Source organism: Perca flavescens, chromosome 9, assembly GCF_004354835.1.
Source record: "Perca flavescens isolate YP-PL-M2 chromosome 9, PFLA_1.0, whole genome shotgun sequence".
Lineage (NCBI taxonomy): Eukaryota > Metazoa > Chordata > Actinopteri > Perciformes > Percidae > Perca > Perca flavescens.
The window spans coordinates 10,235,515-10,258,924 of NC_041339.1; the positions used below are offsets into that span (position 1 = coordinate 10,235,515).

Genomic DNA, 23,410 nt, shown 5'->3' on the forward strand with positions numbered 1-23,410 from the left:
TTGAAATATTTTGTCATACACACAACAGCCTATAGTATGAGATTTCACAGTATAAGAAAACAGTACTTATGTGATTAAAAGGTAGTCGTGAGGTTGAAGCCAGATCACTTCATTATTAAGACCATGGCTGGTAAAATTTCAAATTAGTTGCTTATGTTTTGCATGAGCACCAACACAAAGTAAATAAAGTCACAGCTACCCACTGCCAGTCATAGGTTCTCATAATAAAATCAGAGGAAGTTTTAGAGCAGTTGTTAACATGGAATGTTTCAAACTAACATTGTCATCTGGTGTAACCAGGTTTCAAATTGCCTGTACAGTAATAAGCATAAGCTTTGCAGATAGAACATAGTGACATTAGGAGCAGGAGCTGTGCATCAATGGCAATGGACCTCCACTCTTTCTATTTGTCTCCATGTAATGGACAGCACAGTTAACCCGTCCGGCGACAGGATATTATTATCTCTGGTGCTCATTATCAGTAGCACCAACCTACAACAACTGTTTCCTGAAGCAAGCCTGATGAAAGTAAGAGGTGAAAGCGTAAAGCCTAAATCTGATTGGACCAATGATTGAGGGGGCTTGTTTATGTGTGCTGTGATAATTAGAGAGTCAGGAACTCTCCCATCGATGGCACAGCTCCTTTCAGGCCACAAATTCTTTGCTGTAACTGCTATCTGACTGCAAAGCAGAGAGGAATACAGTCCTTGAACTTTAGCAGGCATGCAAAAAGGTACAGGGGAAACACTGGCCTTAAGATAAGTTGTAAATAGTATTACTATCAGCTTTTTTTTTATTCCACATAAATCCAAAGGAAAGCAGCAAGAGTTCAGGTATTCCCCTACAAAAAAGTGCAAGGCTTCTTGTCTTTGAAAGGGTTTTCTGAAGCGGGGATGCCCATGAGCAGCAGGTCATTCTTGGCATGTTCTCCACAGTAGCACATCAGGTCTGATAAAGCCTTGGACACCTGTAAAAAAATCAGTCCACATGCTGATCTACCTTGACATACAGAAGTCACTCAGAATGGTGTGAATAACTGATTATAAAAGCACCTTTATCCTCTCGATGCTGGCCTCTATCCTCATCTGCTGCACCATCCGCCTGGCCTGAGCTATGCTACTAGAGCTCTGCATTTTTGATGACAATGCAGCTTTTGGACAGCTGTGCACAAACCTGGATTGGAACAAAATACACTTACTGTACATGCATTAATTAGTGTGGAGATGCAGTTGGTATTTGCACAGAGGAAACCAACGAAGCCACAGTGTAATACATCTATTTAAATGATTCCTGGCAACAAGATGTTCCTGTAGGATGTAGGAATTAAACACAAAGGCCATGCTGCTGAGAATACCACTTCCTTCAAAGTCAAAATAATTTAATCCTTTTAGAAACTAACGCCCTGTGATATGTTGAACTGAGCTGAGCAGACGCTCAGCTCAGTTCAACATATCACAGGGCCGTTAGCATGCTTTCCCTACTCGCAGATTTTGTTGTTTTGTTAATTTTTCCAGGATATTTGTGCTTCTTCCAGAGAAGTAAGTAGTCTACATAGTTAAATGTTTTCTTCCACTTAGTCCAGTTATGAACAACATAGATCAAAGACTTGTAGCTGCGTTGTAGTTGTTAAAATAGTGTAGTGATGTAATGCGATGATGCAATGTGACAATTGAGAGTCTGCACAGCATGTGTATTTTAAAAAGTGGCGGTGCGAATGCAAACAGAACTAAAGCCCTTACGGTAGCTATGTAGTTCTAGAGGGATCTCCCCAGTGGGCAGTTCCTCTCAAGGAGTCCCCAGAACAGTTTTGTCCAAAAATGCCCAATAAATCAATCAATCAAATGTAGCACTTTCCAATTAAAGGCACACTATGCAAGATTTGTACCTTAATATAACAGCTTCAAAGTCATTTAAATAGTAAACAAACTCGTAGTAGGGCGAATCACCCCGATAGCAAAGCAGGGGAGGGACGCCTCTGAGAAAAAAAATGCAGGTTTGGTAGGTGGCACCCTGCCAAATCTCGTGAGAATCACGAATTGCTTTACTACTGTCAGTTCTGCGAACATCCCCTACACCCACCAGAACCTTTTGGACATCGGCGACCAGCACCAGATATCTATTTTGAGTGTCTTTCATTAAACACACAACATCCCAGACAACATAGCGAGACCGCCGGGCTCTTTGTGGATTGTTGTCAGGTCTAAGAGGCGGCGCAGACGGAGGAGGGAGAGGAATAGCGGGGCAGCAGGTCCGGTGTTATGCTAAAGCTAACATAGCACACAAGCCACCTCTACCGAGCCTGTATCTCTCCAATGCCAGATCCCTGGTGCATAAAACGGGTGACTTGGAATTACTCTTTTTTTTCTACCGAGAGAGCTAACAGTAGTGATCGTTACGGCTGTGTGTATTCCACATGATGCCAATGTAAACACGGCGCTCTCTCTCCTGCTGGACACCATAAATGAACAGTAGCAGGCCCAACGTGACGGTGTTCACATAATTGCAGGAGACTTTAATAAGGCCAACTTGAAGAGTACTCACGACATTTTATCAACATGTCAAGTAAACTTGCTTGCGTTCTATGTCGTATGTTGTTGCGCTTGCTGGTTGTATGTCATGTTTTACCACCACCTGCCTATACTTTGTATATATAAAGTTGAATCTCATCTATCTAATTTACGAAGTTGTTGATTCATCCATTGTTGATAATAGGACCAGTCCTACAGGCGGGAGGGCATCAGGCCGTGAGTGCAGAGACGTGCGAGTGGTATTTACGACAGTAACGTTTAATGCAAGTACTCCACAGCGACTCTAGGGGTAGCTGTTTTACAAAAACGGAAACTGCATAGTGTGCCTTTAAAAGAACACATAAATAACACGTAGCAGCAAAACAATTAAACAGCATTAAAACAATATAAAAGCAGCAACATAAAACAACAAGTTAAAAGGTTTGTTTCTGAAGGACGCAGAAAGGATGGTGTGCTATGGTTGGCTATAATATAATGAGTAGAGGTGGGTTTTCAATCTAGATTTAAAAATGTCAACTGAGTGAGCTTCTTTAAAGTGGACATTCAATTATGCTTTTTCGTATTTTCTGTCACATCTACAATGTTAGAATGTTAGATTTTCATGTTATGCGTGGCCAAATAATGAGGTAAATGTATTTAAGAGAAACCCCCGTGAGCTTTAATGTCAGATTTCCAACTGAACACTCCGTTTTTTTCTACTCTCGGCTAAGTGTTACGCAACTCTAAGCCGGCCTGCTATGATTGATCATCTGCTCCAGGTAGACAGGACTGGAGTGGTTTTTTTTTTACTACTCTACTGCGGTGGTGTTAACATTGTCGCATGTAGCTACATGCTAACGGCAGTAAAATGTAATCTTGGCTGCAAGTGTTGTTAAATTCTGCCCAATTCAAGGTCACATTACTTCAAAACATTCCCGGTTATGTAATATTTGGTTAAAAAGCCTTTATCTGCGATAGAAAGTGCTGCTATATTCTATTATGGCGCTTATCCACTGCTAGTGCTAGCTCTACTCGGCTCGGCTCGGCTCGACTTGGCCGCAGATTTAGCAAGCGTGGATGGTTGTCATAGCGACGCCGCAGGAAACTGCCGTGACCTAACGCAACACACACATAACGTAGAGTGTTGTTTTTGATTCTTGTCATGTGGCTGTTTGCCATAGCCAGAAGTAAAGTCGAGGCAAGTCGAGCAGGTACCATGTAATGGAAAAACGCCATTAGTGTCCACTGCTAACTATAGTAGCTATATGCTAACAGCAGTAAAAGTTGTCATCTTGGCTGCCAATTAGTTAAATTCTCCCCAATTTCAGGTCGCATTTCTGCTGAAACATGTCCGATTGGGTAATGTTTAGTTCAGAAGCCTTTATCTGCTATGTTTGATGGTAGAAAGTGTTTCTTCGTTCCATTACAATCTAAAGTTAGCCTAGTGCTAAATATTAAGTAGCTGCATGCTAACGCAAGATAGCTGTAATCTTGGTGGCAATACTGGTCATTTCTACTGGGACATGTCCAGTTGTGTAGTTTTTTTTATTTGGTTTAGAAGCCTTTATTATTTTTCACGGTACAAAGCCCTGCTATAACGTTATACTACATTGCAGTAGCTCCAGCTTCAACTAGTGATACAACAGCGAGGCTGTGGCGGAGCTCCGATTCCAGAAACACTCTGGCCAATCAGAGCAGACTGGGCTTTGTCAGGATACACATATGCTCATACACACTGCAAAAACTGTGACCAGTAGTTACTTAAAAGAATGATGGCAACAAAGTGACATGTAATATAATAGAATAAATTTGAATTACTACTACATTGATTGAAAATAGTTAAATAAATTAACTTAAACAATAAAATTAAGTACATAATAATAAAAGTAACAGTTAAAATATGTTGGATTTAGTAAGTATCTGAGCAAAAATAATTTAGATTTACTAAATATCTGGTGGTAATTAATTTAGATTTACTATATATCTGGTGGTAATTGATTTAGATGTACTAATTATCTGGATAAAAAATATTTGGATTCAAAGGCAGCACGGTAGCTCAGTGGTAAGCACTTCTGCCTCACAGCAAGAAGGTTCTGGCTTCGAACGCAGGTCGTCTCAGGCCTTTCTATGTGGTGTGTGCATGTTCTCCCCGTGTTTGCGTGGGTTTCTTCCGGGTGCTCTGGTTTCTTTCCACCATAAAGACATGCATGCTAGGCAACTAGGACTACAGTTGAAAATTGTCCAACTGGCTAACACTGGTGCATTTACAGAAATGTTCATTAATGTGCATTGTCCTAATCAAATAAATAAATAAACCATTTCTAAAGGGATTCATATTAACTCATGTTTTTGCACATTATTGCTTAATTTGCACTATGATTCTTAATTATCAGTACCTAAACTAATTTAAATTCAATGCATAGGACAACAATAAAGTACAGATAGGTGCTAAATTTAAACAAAGACCAGAATAATGTGTACAATAGGGATACAATGTACACAGGCCATCTATGTGTCATTCAGGTTAATTTAACAGTATTTTATCTGTGCTTATTTTTCTAAATTATTAAGACTGTAAACAAAATAATAGACATATCATATTGTTGTAATGCATTTCTTGAGAGAAAGACAACTAAGATAACTTTTGAATTCTGCCATTGGGGAAATCAGATTGAGAAGGCAAACCTTTAGGAACACCTATTGTTGCGGTAGTACAAAAAATTACCTTAATGAAAACAACATATGTTGGGCCAATGATCACTTGACTCAACAAAACTCCGTAGCTTGCCAAGAATTACTGGGACTATAGTTATCACTGTATTTTGTTTGCCCTTCCCATGATATACTAGGTGGGAGAGATCACATTCTTTAAATTTAAAAATGTATTTAGGCTACGTTCACACCGCAAGTCTTAATGCTTAATTCAGATTTTTTGCTCAGATCCGATTTGTTGTTTGGCTTTTCATATTACCTTTTAAAATGTGTCCAACTGTTTGAAGTTTCGAACTGACCCGCATGCGCAGAAGAACAATAACAATGACATCAGATGCAGCACGCTGTTAGACTAAAGTTAGGGAGGTTATGGAGAAAGTAAGCATTTTCGCTTTTATTTAAAAATGTTTGTGTAATGGCAGCCGTAACATTAATGAGCACGTGCTGAGGAGAAGAATGAAGCTTTAAGGCTCTTCACCTTCCTTTGACACTGCAGCCACGTTCTCCTGTGTCCCCGTTCTTCCATTTTGTTTGCTATTTTTCCAAAACGGAGTGATTACGGTATGATCCTTCTAGTTTTGATTGAATGCTTCAGTCAGAGTGTGCATGAGGCCACGCACTGTTTTAACCACACCCTCGACCTCGTGCTGGCATATGTTATCAAAATTGAAGATGTATTAGTATTCCCACAAAATCCTTTATTATCAGACCACTTCTTAATTACTTTCGAATTCTTAATACCCGATTATACAAAATTAGATAAAAACTTCTATACTATATGCCTATCTGACAGTGCTATAGCTAAATTTAAGGAAGACATTCCAACAGCACTAAACTCATTACCTTGTTTTAATACAACAGAGGACCTTTATGTAAACTTTAGTCCCTCTCAAATTGACAATTGTATAGATGGTGTTACGGCCTGCCTACGGACTACTTTAGACTCTGTTGCTCCACTCAAAAAGAAGAAGATGAAGCAAAGGAAACTAGCACCTAGGTATAACTCCCAAACTCGTAAATTAAAGCAAAACTTGCGAAAACTTGAAAGTAAATGGTGCTCCACCAAACTGGAAGAGTCTCGTTTGGACTGGCAAGACAGTCTGAAAACCTATAGGACGGCCCTCAGAAATGCCAGATCAGACTATTACTCATCATTAATAGAAGAAAACAAGAACAACCTAAGGTTTCTTTTCAGCACTGTAGCCAGGCTGACAGATAGTCACAGCTCTACTGAGCCATCTATTCCTCTCTGAGTAGTGATGACTTCATGAGCTTCTTTAATGATAAAATTATAACAATTAGAGATAAAATTCATCACCTTTTGCCCTCAACTTAACTTCTAATGGTTCACCTTTCAACGCAGGACTGCTAGAAAGAACGACTAGACCTGACATATACTTAGACTGCTTTTATCCCATAGACCTTCAACAATTAATGTTAAAGGTATCTTCAGCTAAGCCATCTACCAGTCTCTTAGACCCCATCCCAACGAGGCTACTCAAAGAAGCATTACCCGTGGTTAACACCTCTCTAATAGATATGATCAATATGTCTTTATTAACAGGTCATGTACCGCAGTCATTTAAAGTAGCTGTGATAAAACCTCTTCTGAAAAAACCCACCCTCGATCCTGAGGTCTTAGCAAACTATAGACCTATATCTAACCTTCCCTTTCTCTCCAAGATCCTTGAGAAGGTAGTTGCTAATCAGTTATGTGATTTTCTCCATAGCAACAGTTTATTTGAAGACTTTCAATCAGGATTTAGAAAGAATCATAGCACAGAGACGGCACTGGTGAAAATTACTAACGACGTTCTAACTGCTGCAGACAAAGGACTTGTCTCCATACTTGTTTTATTAGATCTTAGTGCTGCTTTTGACACTATTGACCATACAATCCTGTTACAGAGATTGGAACACTTAGTCGTAATTAAAGGAATTTTTGTATGCATCCTGTCCCAGAACTGCTTGTTACTAACCTAGCTCTGGGGAGTTTACTCCCCGGAGTCCTTACGTTTCTTCTTCACAGAGCCATGCTCTGCAATTCCCTGCAATGTCCAGCCGCGTTCGGCTGCGTCCGCCGCATCCACCCATGCTCTGCAGCGCCACGTTTCATCCCGCAACGTCCTGCTGTGACATGAACTACAACGACTACCTTCAACGTCACTGTTCCACTATCTTTAATGTGACTATTATTTGCCACTGTTCATCACACCCCCAACCGGCCCCGTCAGACACCGCCTACCAAGAGTCTGGGTCTGCCGAGGTTTCTTCCTAAAGGGAGTTTTTCCTCGCCACTGTCGCAATAGCTACTGCTAATGCTTGCTCTTGAGGGAATTACTGTAATTGTTGGGGCTTTGTAAATTATAAAGTGTGGTCTAGACCCACTCTATCTGTAAAGGGTCTCGAGATAACTCTGTTATGATTTGATACTATAAATAAAATTGAATTGAATTGAATTGAATTGAAGTATCTCCCCATACACTAATTAAGTCTAACACCTCACTCTCCCTCCATTGACTTGCTGCATTACTGTTCTCCATTTGGTAGGCCTAGTCAAGTTTTAAATTTTACCGTCTGTGTCTAGGGCTAACTCCCGCCGGTGCATAATTGTGACAAATGTCAATGTAGATTAACGTAAAAGTTGCATCAAATCCGCCTTGGTTGTTCACACTGTAGCCGCATTGAAAAATCGGTCGGGGCTACTGGCGGACGCCACTCCTTGCGAAGTTACTGAGTTCAATGATACCTCACACAAGATTCTATGTCATACAGTTCATTAGCTATGAGAGGGGGCGTGGCCAAAGCATAGGGGTCGGGGCAAACCTTTACCAATAAAAAAGGAAGTCTGCTAAATTCATTGATACCTCACATAAGACTCTACTTTAAACGGGTCATAAGTTATAAAAAAGGGTCGTGGCTACAGCATAGGGGGCGGGTCAAACCATCAACAATCAAAAAGAAACTCTCTGCTGAGTTCAATGATACCTCACACAAGACTCTACCTTAAATGGGTCACCAGTTTATGAAAGGGGCGTGGCTTAAGCATAAGGGGCAGACCAAACCATCACCAATGAAGAAGGAAGTCTCTGCTGAGTTCAATGATACCTCACACAAGACTCTACCTTAAATTGTTCAAATGTTATGAAAGGGGGCGTGACCTGAGTAAGTGGACATGGTTAATGTATAGGCGGCGGCTCAGTATCACATGTAGACCACACATTATAGTTTATATAAGTTTGATGTAAATTGGATGATGTTTGTCATATTGGGCTGATTTCCTGTTGCCAATGGGGGGTGCTATGACCAAAAGTCAATATTATATATAAAATGATGTTTTTTGTACGTCTTGACATGCTACATATGTGTACCAAGTTTCGTGAGTCTACGTTAAATGTGCTGCAAGGGCTAAAAAAAATTTTTGTAGGTGGCGCTAGCGAGCCATTTTTGTGCGCCTATTCCCGAAACCTTTAAAATATGTAAATTTTCACCAGAATTGATGCGACTGCCAATTTTGGTGAGTTTTTGAGTATGTTAAGCCCCTCAAAACGGCGATTAATTTGCCAGAAGAAAGGAAAGGAAGAATTCCTTCAGTTTCAATAGGGCCTTCGCCGCTGTTGGCACTCGGGGCCCTAAAATTCTGATCTGAGCAAGATTTGAGTGTTCACACTACTTTTGAAGAAGTCTGACCTGGTTACTTGACCCCAAAAAAAAATCAGATTTGGGCCACTTTTGCCTGCAGTCTGAATAGCCTTACTGTTTTAAAGCAACACTAAAGCGCTTATCCCGCTTCAGTTCCCCTCCAGGTTGGAAGCGGAATTGTTCATTACCGCTGTCATAATGTTGCCACGGGGCGTTGCCTAATTGCGAGAATGTGCCGTACTATCACGAGAACAACGTCACACACGCTGAAAAAAAAGGAAAAAGAAAGGTTGGGTTTAGGAAAAAAACACTGGGAAAGGCTTTAGTAACACAAAAAAGTGACAAAAACACGGAAAAAAACAACAAAAACATGCTCAGGAAAACAATAAACGGTTGGGTTTAGGAAAGAAACATTGGGGAAGGCTTAAAAAAACGGCTGAAAATCGCCACACGGGGGACACGATTCCGACTGTCCCGGGTGAAAGTCCACCCACCACCCCAACCAACCCCCCTCCCCGGACTTACGTCCCTTTATACTACTTGCTGCGGTGACAATTCACTCGTAATGTAGGTCAATGGCGGGCGAATTGCGTTAATATACACGCTAAAAAGCGATTATGCATTTTGATAACACGCCAAAATGGCATACGAATTGGCGTGTCATACATACGGCACTTTATGAGATCAGTCTGCATTATCTATCATTCTACAACTACAGATCCACTACCAGATCCAAGACTGTATGGCTGCAGCCTCCCGTGTCATGCCCTCTCGTCTCATGCCCTCCCGCTATCGCTGGTTCGCTATGTCTCCTTCCTACTTTGGTGTTTAGTGTGTTTTTTTTAACTAAACATACAAATGAATAAAATACTTTAAAATATACAGTATTTGGTGTTTTGGGTCTTTTTTTTAACTAAACAGTAAGATAACGGCAGACTATCATGCTAATGAATGGAATACTATATGTCCGTCTATAAAATAAATGCAGACTATAGACAAACTAAAAATCCATTCATTCTATGACTGCAACCTGGAGCCTCCAGTCTCATGCCCTCTCGCCTTGCTGATAAGCAATTGTATTTGCAACAATTTCCCAGTAAGTGTGAAAACAATATAGAATATAAAAATAAAAAGGAGTCTTGGAAAGAGTGTAACAGGTTTCTTTTTTTATTCTTGTGTGTGCAGATCCTCGTCCCTCCTCAGGAAATCCTTCCCTTAGTTGGCAGAAATGGCTGCAGAATCCAGGGTGGGGGTCTTCAGAATATATCCCCCGCAGCTCATCCCGCCTTCCTCTTCCAACGTAACCTGTGGGTATAGAACAAAAGTATCCTGGCGTTTCGTTATCATACAGTGTATCATTTTTTTTTGTTTCAGACAGTCTTTTTTTTGTCAAAAAGTGACCACTCAAACAGCCATCCAGTTTCAAAGCACATTATACAGTATAAATACCCGGCATGCAGCTCTTGTATGGACAATAGCACTGGGAGCAGTTCAGCACTGAGTACATTGTCCGGAATTCTTTTTTGTATTTGGTGGAGAACTTGCTCCAATTAGTCACACCCGTATTACAAAATTTTAGGATGATCAAATTGAACACTATGCTTCATGTGATAAATATGCTGAAACGTTTAAAGTTGACAACTTTTAAAGCATAATTTTTTACTTACTGTCAAGCCACAGAAAGTGAGCTCTTTCCCGGAAGTTTTCATCGGTGACTATGTCTCTGAAGGAGGAACAGACTAGGGCCAAGGTCATCAGTGCCTTATCACCATCCTGGAAGACCACCTCAAGCAATATGTCTTCGAGACAACATCTTGTAATCTGCAAAGCATGTCGTATGTAAAAATAACTTCTATAGTATTTTGTTGTAAGCGTTCAAGTTCAGAAACATTTATGTTATTTTATGTCCCATGCTATGGTAGTTTCTTTCTGACTTCCAGAATCCCCATTTCCTTGGTCAGGTCAACAGTTTCCTGAATGAACACTTATTTTGAGAATTCATTATGGAGACAATTTGTAGTATTTTGACAGTAGGTATGTATACAAGCCATTAAGTTTACTTCATTCACACTAACCGACTGTTCAGGAGGGATTGTCCTGGGCCTCTTTGTCTCCTCCTTATCTGCTATTATCTGTACAGAAACAACAATTATTTAATCATCACAGGGTGCAAAGATTAAATATTTAAAAGTCAGTACAAAGTATGCATATGAAGTCAGAGGTTTGGATCCAAGATTAATCAAATTATATAATAAAGAACCATTAGCATGCAGGTCACAACATTAGATTTGTCAGCAATTAATGACTATCAAAATGTGATTCTTACGATGGGACCTTCAGATTTTCTTTTCTGTGCCAACCTTTAAAACGGACAGATTTTCTTAAATTATATGTTAGTGATTAGGAAGAATAGTAATTTGATCTATATGTATGATTTTGGCTTTGTTACACATTTTTATGTTACAGTTGTACCTGTGATAATGAAATCAGACATACTGTACCTGACAGGAGCAACAGGCACCACCGTGTTTTGATTGTGGCCATGTCATCCTAGAAATACAATATTTCAAACAATGAAGTCATGTTCTACAAAAACAGTGCACTGTAATATGTCTGGAGACTTTCTGGGCACTTACAGTTGTGAAGTCAAAATCTGTCCCCAGCACAATGTAAAGAGCATACTGTAATAAAACAGAAAACATATTGGTCTGTACAAGTCTGCGGTGTGTTATTTTTTTTAAAGACACTGATGTGTACCTTAAAATCACTAAAATCACAAAAAGAAACCATCAAAGTCTGCAACCATAAATTGCTCTATAACGTTAGTTAATATTCACTAACAAATGTCAACAGAAAACGCTGATGCAGTTTTAAATGAAAAGTCATCGCAGGTTTCATCAAATATACGTTAACATCAGGGACACAACAATAACATCCAGAAATCAGCAAACTATTTGTATGGCTAAAATTGTTACTTTAACAGTTTAAATGTTTTTCAATTGATTGCAACAAATGTGCTCACGAACTTACCCGTGACTCCATTTGGAAAATAATTTGCGATTTCGTATTTTTGACCCTCTTAACTTACCGTTGGACACGCCTGGGCATGAGAAGGGAGGGCATGAGACGGGTCGGCATGACACGGGAGGCTCCAGGCTGCAGCCATACCCGCCTCACCCGATCTGGCAAACTTGCATAATGTAATGTAATGGACAATTCCACTTCCAACCAAAGTGGGAAAAGTGCTTTATGCCGCATTCTATTTACCTTGGAACTCGGAAGCCGCAACTGGGAATGACGTCATAAATGAGTTGAATGCGTTCTATTTAAAAGTTGGATTTTCATTGTTTTCATTCACCAGTTGATAACAACGTTATTGCTCACGTCACATTTACGCTGTCTCTCTCAGTTGGAGGCTGCTCAGTAAAGCTGGCCATCACCGGAAAAGTCCTTCTAATAGCCTTCACTGGTCTCCGTCCAGAGCAACGGCATCTGTTGGTCCATTATATACTGTCTATGGATAATACAGACTGACTTTGAATGACTGACTTCAGACTAACTTCTAGCTACATTTTGCTACAGCTCAGTAAAGTATGCATGTTTAGTAACTTGCAGTAACACAACACAATGTTCAACTACTTAAGATACTTGGTTATGTATTGTTCATTTACTACCAATGCTTAAACAGGTCTTACTTTTGGGAAAACAGCAGTCCTGAAATGTGTGGCAGATGATTGATGTAACGTCCAAGTGCCGCAAAATGGCTAAACGTTTAAGGTGATTAAAACCAAAGACCTCCCAATAAGTAAAAGTTATCAATTTTCTGCAACTTTGACTGTCCGTATAAAATCCAATTATATTCTACTCAGTGATTCAAAGCTGTAAAAGGCAATAAATAAATAATTCAAATTTGTTGAATTGAGCTCAATGTGATTTTAAACTGTGCATAGTCTTTTTTATTATGTAAAGGTTACTATTGTTTTTTTTAAATTAAATATTAATTAAGCTCAATCTCAGTTTTTACAGTGCAGAAGGGTGAATACAGGTGCAGCAGCCATGGGCAGTATAAGAAAAATAAAGTTTTTTTCTTTTTTACATTAAAGCATGTAAACATTTTTTGAAAATGCTATATAATAGTTTTAATAATGAATGATGGTGTAAGATGAAAATGTCATCATCATCACCAAAGGAATCATGCTATGGGGGGGCATTTTGTGTCAATCTTAGTAATTTTACAGGCTAAGTGAGCAGCTGGCTAGAGGAAAAGTGAGGGAATGTCTTTACAAAATGTTAAAAAAAAAATATCAAAGCTGCATCATAGGTTGCAGCACATAGTTCAATGAATGACCAGCTTTATGCACAATACTGCAGAAATTATAAGAAGTGAAGTTACTAAAATGTTACTGCACAAGTCTATAGCTGTGTAACTTCCCAGAAGTGACAGTTGACTTAATCTGGAATTGACTCAATGTGCGTAAAAGCTGTGGCCCAACCTAACGGACTCCTGTTTCACAATTCCCACTTCCAGGACACAATGGTTTTCTTTTACTGGCTCATTACGTCATTCCCTGAACTACTTGAATGAGAGGCTGCACCGTTGCAATTTTCTACCTTTCACTCTGGCCAACAGCAGTGCAAGAGCTCAAAGGGGCAGCTGCCTTTGGACCCTGAAGTTTCTTTTCTGTTTTCTATTAAAAAAAAAAATCTTAAAAGAACATCATGTGTTCACTTCATAGTAGAACACTGTACATGCTGTTGAGCAATAAATGAGAATTTCTCTGTGCACCCAACAATATTTTAGCATTGATAACTTGCAGCTTTTGTTGCTGGAACAAATTAAGAAAACACAGCAGAAAGTGGCTCTGTAGGACTGTGGTGTGGTAATTGTTTGCTCTGTGCTTTGGTGCAGGATATTACAAAGGCGGGGGGACACGCTAAAACGGAAGGCAGATGAAACATGGACTAAAGATCCGACTACAGAAGGGAGACAAGACCATGCATCCCTCTAATCCCCCCACCCACTCCCTTCCGCTTCCTACACAGGAAGCAGTTACCCTCTAAAGTATAAATGATTAAATATGTGGAGGCTTTAAAAATAGAAGCTACACACACGTCCAGTAACCAAAGAAACAGAAAGCATAGCTGCAGAGTGACTATTCAAGCCTGTCTAAAGAAACATTATATTAAAACACCTCAATTGTACTTTTTGTAACAGTCAGACTATACAAGCTGATTTTATAGTTTTAATTTTCTTGACCTGTGCACAAAGTCCGCTTAACACTCAATGTTGCGGCTCTCTTATCAACACAGCTGTAGTATTTAAGCCTTCAGCTGCACGGGGAAGGCATGAGTGGACACAGGAAAAGGGAGAGCTGCGTCACAGATGGTCTGTTCCTCACCAACCAACATCTGCAGGGACTATGTGTGACGCCAGCGGCTACTATAAAGCTCTATAAGTTTTCAAATGTGCTGTAAAGACGTTAACAAAGCTTTTCTGTGTAACTGCTCCATTGTTGTGTATGAGGTTGTATTATTACCTTGAAAGTGGCAGTAATGTAGACAAGTATGCTGATATACAGTAAAGGCCAAAAGTTTGGACACACCTTCTCATTCAATGTGTTTCCTTTATTTTCATGACTATTTACATTGTAGATTCTCACTGAAGGCATCAAAACTATGAATTAATACATGTGGAATTATGTACTTAACAAAAAAGTGTGAAATAACTGAAAAGTTATAAATATAACTTATTTCAGGCTGAGTCTGTGTTTTTCACACAACGGCAGCTACAGTCTGGTGTTACAATCTTCTCAAGTGAAATACAGACACTTTTACGCAGTTTAGCGGTCAGCTTTTTATCGGGTTTACTCCAGCTGCTAGCTAGCGGTAGGCTAATGTTACCTGATGTCGAGTGTAGCGTCCCGTGCGGCGATGTTTCAGTTCCCTCTAAAGTCCATTTTCCGAGCATCAGAGAGAAGCACAGGCATTTAAGTGGCACCTAATAAGGCACCAAAATCCACGTTGCTGGTCCGGTAGAAAACGGTCGTTGTCTGTGCAGGTGTGATGGATCGCGTACAAACCAATAGGGTGTCGGAATGGTAACTATATGTTTATACTTAAATTCACTCTATCCGGATGGCGCGATTTATCTGGATAGGTTTTTTTGTGTGTTTTTTTTATGACAAGCCAAACTGAAATAGGAGTAACGAGGCTATTTTTAAAATGTAAGGAGTAGAAAGTACAGATAATTGTGTGAAAATGTAAGGAGAAGAAGTAAAAAGTCTGCTGTAAAATAATTACTCCAGTAAAGTATAGATACCCAAAATTCCTACTTAAGTAAGGTACAGTAAGGTGGACAGAGACACCCCGGATGTCACTCTTTTCGGCCGGATGTCCGTTACCATCCGCTTTCTTTGTGTTGTAATTTAAAACTCCGGTGGATTTATGAGGACTATGGTTAACTGCTCATCAGATCTCTGCAGGGTAAATCCAGACGGCAAGCTAGACTATCTGTCCAATCAGAGTTTTCTGTTGCACGACTAAAACAAATTTTGAAAATACACATGTTCCTTCCTGAGATTGAGATTTTGCAGAGGCACCGTGGCTCCGTCCGGCGCTTAGCACCGCCCAAGACAATTGTGATTGGTTTAAAGAAATCTGAAGCTGCATAAGGAAAATATAAACATCTTTTAAGCTATAGTTGCCATTTTATTTTATTTTGGGATCAAGACCTCACTAAGAGGTGATTTAGAATGCCCCAACTCAGAGTCATTTCCTGTATCTGTGTAATGATTCCAATGGGAGAAGTGAACATGAACACTCCGATTCTTTTGGCCCATAGTCACCAAAGTAAATATTGGACAGATTTTTCGCAAGTCACATATCTACTGAACATTCTGACAATAAAATAAAAATTTTTAGACGGACAAATCAGGAGAAAATGAACTTTGTATGAGACCTGTTTCTGTCTCAGGAACGAACTCTCGCAATATCTGGCAACACAAATAAGCTAACTAACATTCACAAATGCCGTGACAAAACTATTTCGTAATGGCTTTTAGCTGCATAAATACCTAATGCTAGCAAAAGAAAATATTAATAAATCATGCAAATACAACTTTTCATCCATCCACATGATGTTTACTACACTTACAACCAAGGCCCCGCCCATTTACTAGACAGGAAGTGTGTATCATTTCATACCTTTGGTGCAGTGTATAATGCGCTATCTTTAGTTATAGAGAATCTTTGCCTCAGTCAAACAAATGTATGAGTGAAAAGAGTCTTCATTTCAGTAAAACAAACAGGGAAATGTGTCACCGCAGGGTGTGCAATTCTTTGTATGAGGACTTAGCCTTTAAAATCCCTCTAGCCAAAAGAATGTCTGCAATGCCTTCAGCTGTGGTGTGCCTGTCTGCATCCAGCATGTGTACTTATGTGTGGTAAATGTAAACATGTGGCACACTGAAAGCATTGATAAAAATATATTTGAAGTCTTACAGTGGTGTGATTTATTTGATGTGGCTATGGGGCTTTACACAGGTGGGCTCCCACAGTGCCAACAGAGAGGTTCTGCAGAGTTTATGACAGCAACAGTTGCCCTGTGGTGTGTAACTGTGTGTGCACAGTGCTCAGATCTGCTGCCCCAACAAATACACTAATAACTTACTCACTCCGGATTAAAATCAACAGGACTAAATGTACACTTGTGTACTGAACAGTGGGGCAATACTTAAACTCATACAAGCAGAGTGGAGGAGTATTGTACATCTCTAGGTGATATTGCCAAAAAATTCTAATCAATCATAAATCATAAATATAAATCACAAACTTGGCAAATTAAGTCACATATCAAATATTGCAAAAGATGAGTGGAGCTGGAAAATTTAACAAAACATTTTGTGTCATTTATTAAGGAAAGATGCCAAATTTTCCTTGCTTCTAGTTCTCAAGTCCTTACTTTTCAGTTTTGTGCTGTTGGTTGGACATATTTTACATTAAATTATTAATCGATTAATCTAAGAATTACTGTCAGATTAAAGGATAGGTTTACATTTTTTTTTTTTTTACTTCTGTTTTAAAAGAACACTTACATGTCCATATGTATACTGTTTCGGATATTATTTAAGATATCCCTTCTTCACAGGATTCCAATGTAAGACATAGGGGATAAAAATGCATTCTCAACCTTAGCAAAAGCTTGTTGATTTAGTCTACCCAGACTGCAGATGCCTCATAATAGCTTTGGCTGAATGTTAGAATGTATTTTTTGCACAAAACAACAACTGACCAGGAACAAAAACAGCAACCAAAAACTATGTTAATATGCCATATGGGCATTTGAGAAATGTTTTAAGACAAACTTGTGAACCCACTGAGCAATGAACTCAATCCCGGAACCCATCGGCTATCGTCTGGCCATGATTTAACCTCTGGGGATTTAATTTCTGGGGTTCTGTTGTTGCTGGCGGATATCCGGGCTAAGACTTTCTCTCCCGTGCGCTGGTCATTGTTTACAGTCAGAGGCAATATTTTTTGTAGGTGTTTTTAGGTCCAGATGTAGTTTTGGCTAATCTCCATAAACATATAGCTGCATATGGATGCAGCTATATGTTAGCCCATGGGTTCCAAGATTGCATTTCAGCCAATGCGTTTGGCCTCTTTGGCCAGAATGTTTACCTGCATGCAACCAAAGCCAGCTCATAGTATTGGTCAATACTACTCTGACTTTAAATTAACTACAAACATAAACCAGAATGCTCCCGACAAAAATCTTCTTCTGTATTAATATGGAGATATCTGTTTATAGAGATTACAATGAACTGTGTTCCACTATTATGCGTTATATCTGACATATCTCTTCACCACTGAGGGGAAACATAAACTTCAATAACTCCTTGCATTTATTACATATATATTGTAATATAAGACAATACAAACAATGCAAGGTACATTTTGTTCACAGATTACAGAGGTGTTAGTGAGTGCAGCAGCCTAAATCAGAGATTCCCAAAGTGTGGTACGCGCACCCCCAGGGGTACGCGAGCTACCACCAGGGGGTGCGCAAGAGGAAAAATGTAATGGCGGTCTGTTTTTTTAAGTGGGATTTTTCCATTGACATATATAAAAAGATTTTTCCATACAATAAAAAAACATGAACAGTAAACATTTCCTTTTGTAATCGCTTTTATTTAAAATAAAAAAACTATAATTTATTAGTTTTTGATAGAAACGTAGAAGAAGACAGCTGCTGTCTTCTTCTACGCATTGCTCTTCTGTTATGTAGGCCTACTGCAGCCGCTAGGCTATATGCATGCCAACTCGTTTCATTCATTCTATAAATATGCTTAACTGGCTGAAATCAGGGAAACTGTCAAGTGGGACGTCTTATGATAAAGTTGTTAGTCACAAAGTAGGAAAGGGACCAAGAGAGAGTGAGGATTTGGAGGCAACAGAGACGGAGAGAATAGAGAAAGAAAATGAGCGGGAGTCAGAAGATGCACCGGAGGAAACCGAAGAGGAGGGAAGGAGATGCCAAAAAAGAGGTAATGAGGGTGAACACCAGACGGGGAAAAAAAGAAGGAAATATGATGACAATTATCTGGGTCTGGGCTTCACTTGGAATCGGCGATACAGATTGCCCAAAGCCTCAGTGCGTGTTGTGCAGTGAAGTTCTAGCAAACAGCTGTATGAAGCCGTCTTATCTCCGTCGTCACCTGAACACGAAACATGGCCATTTAAGTCAAAAGCCCCTTACATTTTTAAAAGCAAAATTGGAGGAGTTGCAGAAAAGCCAAAAACAAATGCATTTTCATTCATGCATTGGGTCTCTGAAAAGACGACACGGTCTTCATATCTGCTCAGTTACAGAGTAGGGAGAAAGGGGCTGCCGCACACAATTGCCGAAGACGTGTGTTTGCCAGCGGCCAAAGAGATGGTGGAGTGTATGATTGGAGAGAAAGAGGCAAAAAAGTTGGACATGATTCCTGTGTCCAATAACACTGTGTCGCGCCGCATTGATGCCATGTCTGAAGACATCCTGGCTACACTAGTCAGCCGTGTGAAGAAAAGTGAGTTTTCACTCGTCCTCTTAAAAGTGGAAGCTTGTGCGTAGCTTTGTTGCATTATATTGAAACTTTGTTGATGTTATTGTCATGCGTGTTCTGGTTATTTGCGCATGTTTAAACATGAGTCTTTACAGTATATGGCGACAAAACAAAGCTTTGTTGCGTTTTTTTTGAAGTGTGAATTGGGGGTGCGCCAACCTGGTTGGGACATAGAAGGGGGTGCGCAGGAAAAAAAGTTTGGGAACCGCTGGCCTAAATGATTAGTTATCAGCCTCCCAGTTCGAAAAATGTATGTCCATGGGACACTGAGCACCTCCATTATCTGTCTGTTACACTGCTATACTGCCTGGCAACAACACCGGCAGTCTCCACAGTCTGCTCCTAGGCTGGGATCTGTAGTAAGCTCTGAGGCTTAAGCACATTTGAGAGGCACGGTGACAATGCAGACAGACTATCAGTGCTGTGCCACACTCATGATTGCTATTTGGCATTGTGTAGAACAGAGGCACCGGGACAGGAGGCCAGAGCTTTTACAAGTTTAACTGCGCCCTCATGAACGTTAATCTCAGACAGCCTGATGCTATCTGGGAGCCAGACTGTCCAGTCAGGCGTGCAAAGGAAAGAGACAGAGGCCTCCCAAAGAGAAACAAACACACACAGTATCGCTTCTGAGATTGGTGAAGACAAACTGTATGACTGATGCTATAACATTCCAATCTGCAGGAACATCATCGTTTACAAGCTTTGTTGGTGACAGCTTTTTAAAGGCATCATGGGTGCCATCCAAAACAACTATGAAGACCTAATGTGTGAAGTCAACCGACATAAAAAGAAACACAGAAGGCGTTGGTGTTTGCATTGCAGACTAAAACAGGAGATGAGGGTTCCAAGCCGTTGAGTCACAGGCTGTGAGTTTCTCTCTGGGCTCCACACTCACACTGCAACGGCATGCAACATTTTTGCCTAGGGTGAGGTCAGCTGTAGGACAACAGATTCTCACTCCAGTTTCTGTCATCCTGTCCTTTCTTCCAACCTGGCCCCCATGTGCAGAAAAACAGGTTCCTTTGTGTGTGTGTGTGTGTGTGTGTGTGTGTGTGTGTGTGTGTGTTTGTAACCAGCAGACAGTCATAGACGTTTAAAAAGTTCAAAGATCTGAGTAGTGTGCTTCTGATTCTCTGAAAAGAATCTATCCATCTATCTTCACACCCTGAAGATAGGTATAGTGAATAACATCCATGGATTAGGGCTCTCTTTGAAGTTTTCTTTAATGTGCTTGGAAGTCAATGGAAGACAAGCAGCTAAAACGCCCTGTACCAGGTGCTACAAGCTTCTACCACATATCATGATGCATGTGCTCAGAGTTTCCTCACTGCTTTGCTTTGATTGTTTTCCAAAAAAACTGTAGCCTAGATATTGCATTGATTTGACACAAACAAAGGAGAAAGAAAATTCTCCACCATGTCTGGAGCTAAATCTGGAAGGACAGATGCAACACGATGTGCCATCAGCTGCTTTTATTAATAAAGTAGTGCTGTGATACAGATGAATGTGGGTGGGGGTTATCATACAAACCTGTTGCATGCGTAACACTCACTTTGAACTATTAGATGCATTGCCATGAAATGTGTTACACAGATTCATGTCCCCCTCAGGATGAATTGTAATAACTTTGGTGATCTCATGACTCTTCATCTAGCAATACTTTGGTTCATGACCTTTGGACATTTCCATACCATATTAGTCCCTGGCTTGCCATGAGAACAAAATAAGCAATTTAGGGGCTATTTTCATTTAATCTTGAGTAAAAGTAAAAGTCTATGTGTCACAGGGTGTTGTGCCCTGTAGACAACCATATAGCTGATAAAGGAAGAAGCTGTATTTCATAGGGGATTGATGGACAAGCATGGGAACTGAGTGAAGCCAGTTTGGAGAGCTACAAGGGCCCATAGTTAAGGTGGCATAGCCAGTGTAGGGGATTTATTTTACTTTTTTCAGTTTTACATCTGGACTGCAAACTCGTCTTCTCAGTTTTTGTGTCTCTACCTTGGCCAACCTTACACTATGAATTTGTACATAATGGATCATTTAATGATGAAAGAATGCTATTTTACCATGCTACTTACCATTTGAAATGCAGTATAAGGTTTAAAGTCTTGCAACGATATGTTATGTAAACGATACACAAATAAAATTACATAATAATACAAAAAGTGCACACAGGCCAGAATAAATTTAACTTATTATACCTAAGAGAGCGAGCTGGCGGATATTAAGGAAGTAGCTCGGCCACATAAACCGGTGTATGAACTTGCAATGCTCTGCACGTAAGAGTGAGAATTTTAAATTCAATCTTATGTGTGACAGGGAGCTAGTTAAGAAACTTAAGAACAGTGGTAATGTGGGACTGTCTATTTAAGGTTTTAAAACAAAAGGAGACCATCTTGTCCAACAATATCTGTTAAAGTTTGAACATCCTTTCTACTCCACTCATTAATAAAAGCAGTTACACAGCTACCGCCATTCTATAAGACTAACAATGGGCTCAAACTAAACATTGACGAATTTCAAATGGATGTTGGCATGCACAAGGTCCTGCATCCTATATTGTTGTACAATTTTGCTCCTTCTAAAGCCTTCAAAATATGGTAACTAATGCGCAGAACCTTTGAATAAGGGGTCTGCATGTTATTTCTGTCTTTTTCCAGGCTGTATCTTCACTTGGAAACTAGAAGCACCTATTAACTCTGCTGTCATCACTACAAATCCTATGAAGACATGACAGTGACTCTGCGCCAGTGGGACGGGACATACAGCTCAGAGTCCTCAAGCCTCAGCTGTGTAACAGTTAATAAACCCTTAGTCAGCCCTGTCTGCTCACTGATCTGACGCTGTGTGAGCCGTCAGGCCACCTGTCTTTGCCTTATCTTGCTGTACACAGTCACTAAAAGACAATAGCGTCACACAGAGTGGCTCCATGAACAGAGAGCTTGAAAATGGCTTTTGTGGTTTGGTGCCAGGTAAAAAATAGCAAATTTGGTGGATCCTACATTGTATTGTATTCTCTCTTAGCTGAATTTGCATGAGCTGCAATGTGTGCAACTGTGAATGCTTTGTGTGCAAGGTGGGCCAGGCTGCTATTTCCTGCTGAGTGGGAGAGGTTTTGATGCTGTTGATATCTCTGCACAAATGCACCAAGCTGTCTCCACCCTAACATGGGAGAAAAACTCCCACCACCAACAAAAAAATCCTGCTCTCAGCAGTTGACTGCATTCGCTAAAATCCCCCAAGGAGGGAAAAGTAAGCAGGAAGAAAAAAGGGCCTACTCTCTCCCACCAATACTTCCTGAAGCCCGGGGCAGTCGTGGCTCTGCACGGGTCTCCCCGACAACTGAGCTTTGTCTAGACAGAAACCAATGCTCCACTCACCGGCTAGGAATTCAGTAAACCCACAGTCCCTCATTCTCACACCACCTTTAGTCTATCGCTCTCACATGGTACCAAACAAGCAAGCACAGCTCTCATTGTTACAAAAATCCAGCATTTACACACCAACTAAATGCACCACCCTGTCATTCATGAGAATAACACATATTGGTGTATTTTGCTAAACAGTGTGCTCTGTGCATGACAATCTGCGCTTTTTTACTTCTAACTATGAAGGAATGTAAAACAGGCTGCAGAAACAGGTCCTGCCTCTTAGACTGTAAACCTAGTTTACCAACGGGTACCAATAAAGTAACCTGAACCTGAACCTGAACCTGAAACAGGCTTCAACTGCAACACACGCTGATCTCGCTCTGCTTGCTTCACATCAAGCTTCAAAACCAGTAATATGGTGCTGTGGGAAGGGCATGGAGAAGTATTAATCCAAGAGGCCAATGCACTTCTTTGACACGGCCCATTACTTATGTATATAAACCAGAAACTCTTCCTCCCCAGCCTTACAGTTGCACATAAAGCTGGTGTTGTCATGCCATTCCTCCAAGGTTACTAACACTGCCTCTCACCTTTTCCCCACTTTTCCAACTCCCACATGCCTAACTAACAAACACACTCACACACACAGTCATCATTTTACATGCACACTAAGGTTTACTTTGTGTTCATTTTTGATTGATTCAGTCTCAGGAAAGGTTTATTCAGCATGATACTGACTCCTGGGTGTAACGTTTTTCTAAAATTCTAGCACTTTTATGTTGAAATAATTTCTCCTGCACCACTGACTAACAACACTGTTATTCATTAAAACATTCAGTAACAAGCACTATTTGATAGACCTAATATAACAGACCAAAAATGTAATACTGTTCATATAAAGCCATTGCAAGTATTTTACAAATACTGATCTCATAAATCCCCAATTGTAAATATATGTCAGAGATTGAATGCTACACACTTACAGTAAAATTAAAGTAACCTTGCACGATAGCAAAATATCTACAGCTGTAAAAGGTTGTAGGACACATACTTTGAAGCATGCAAA

At 40.1% G+C, this 23,410-nt stretch overlaps 2 protein-coding genes across 3 annotated transcripts; both read right to left on the bottom strand.

The window, feature by feature from the left end:
* gng12b (guanine nucleotide binding protein (G protein), gamma 12b) lies at positions 1-2,741 on the bottom strand. 2 transcript variants are annotated; one of them, XM_028587906.1, is made up of 3 exons: positions 2,542-2,741; positions 1,053-1,173; positions 1-967 (listed from the first exon to the last, which is right to left on the bottom strand). In XM_028587906.1, the coding sequence occupies exons 1-3, from the start codon at positions 2,544-2,546 to the stop codon at positions 842-844; spliced, it is 252 nt and encodes an 83-aa protein (XP_028443707.1). In that variant the 5' UTR covers positions 2,547-2,741; the 3' UTR covers positions 1-841. The 2 variants fall into 2 exon arrangements, with proteins under 2 accessions (XP_028443707.1, XP_028443706.1); XM_028587905.1 differs by lacking the exon at positions 2,542-2,741 and having other exon boundaries at positions 1,053-1,278.
* A 6,231-nt stretch (positions 2,742-8,972) lies between these two features.
* Positions 8,973-12,026, bottom strand: LOC114561589 (uncharacterized). The gene is made up of 7 exons (XM_028587649.1): positions 11,950-12,026; positions 11,498-11,542; positions 11,363-11,411; positions 10,937-10,993; positions 10,529-10,682; positions 10,045-10,166; positions 8,973-9,101 (listed from the first exon to the last, which is right to left on the bottom strand). Exons 1-7 carry the CDS (start codon positions 11,997-11,999, stop codon positions 8,973-8,975), a joined length of 606 nt encoding a protein of 201 aa, XP_028443450.1. The 5' UTR covers positions 12,000-12,026.
* Positions 12,027-23,410: the final 11,384 nt, after the last annotated feature.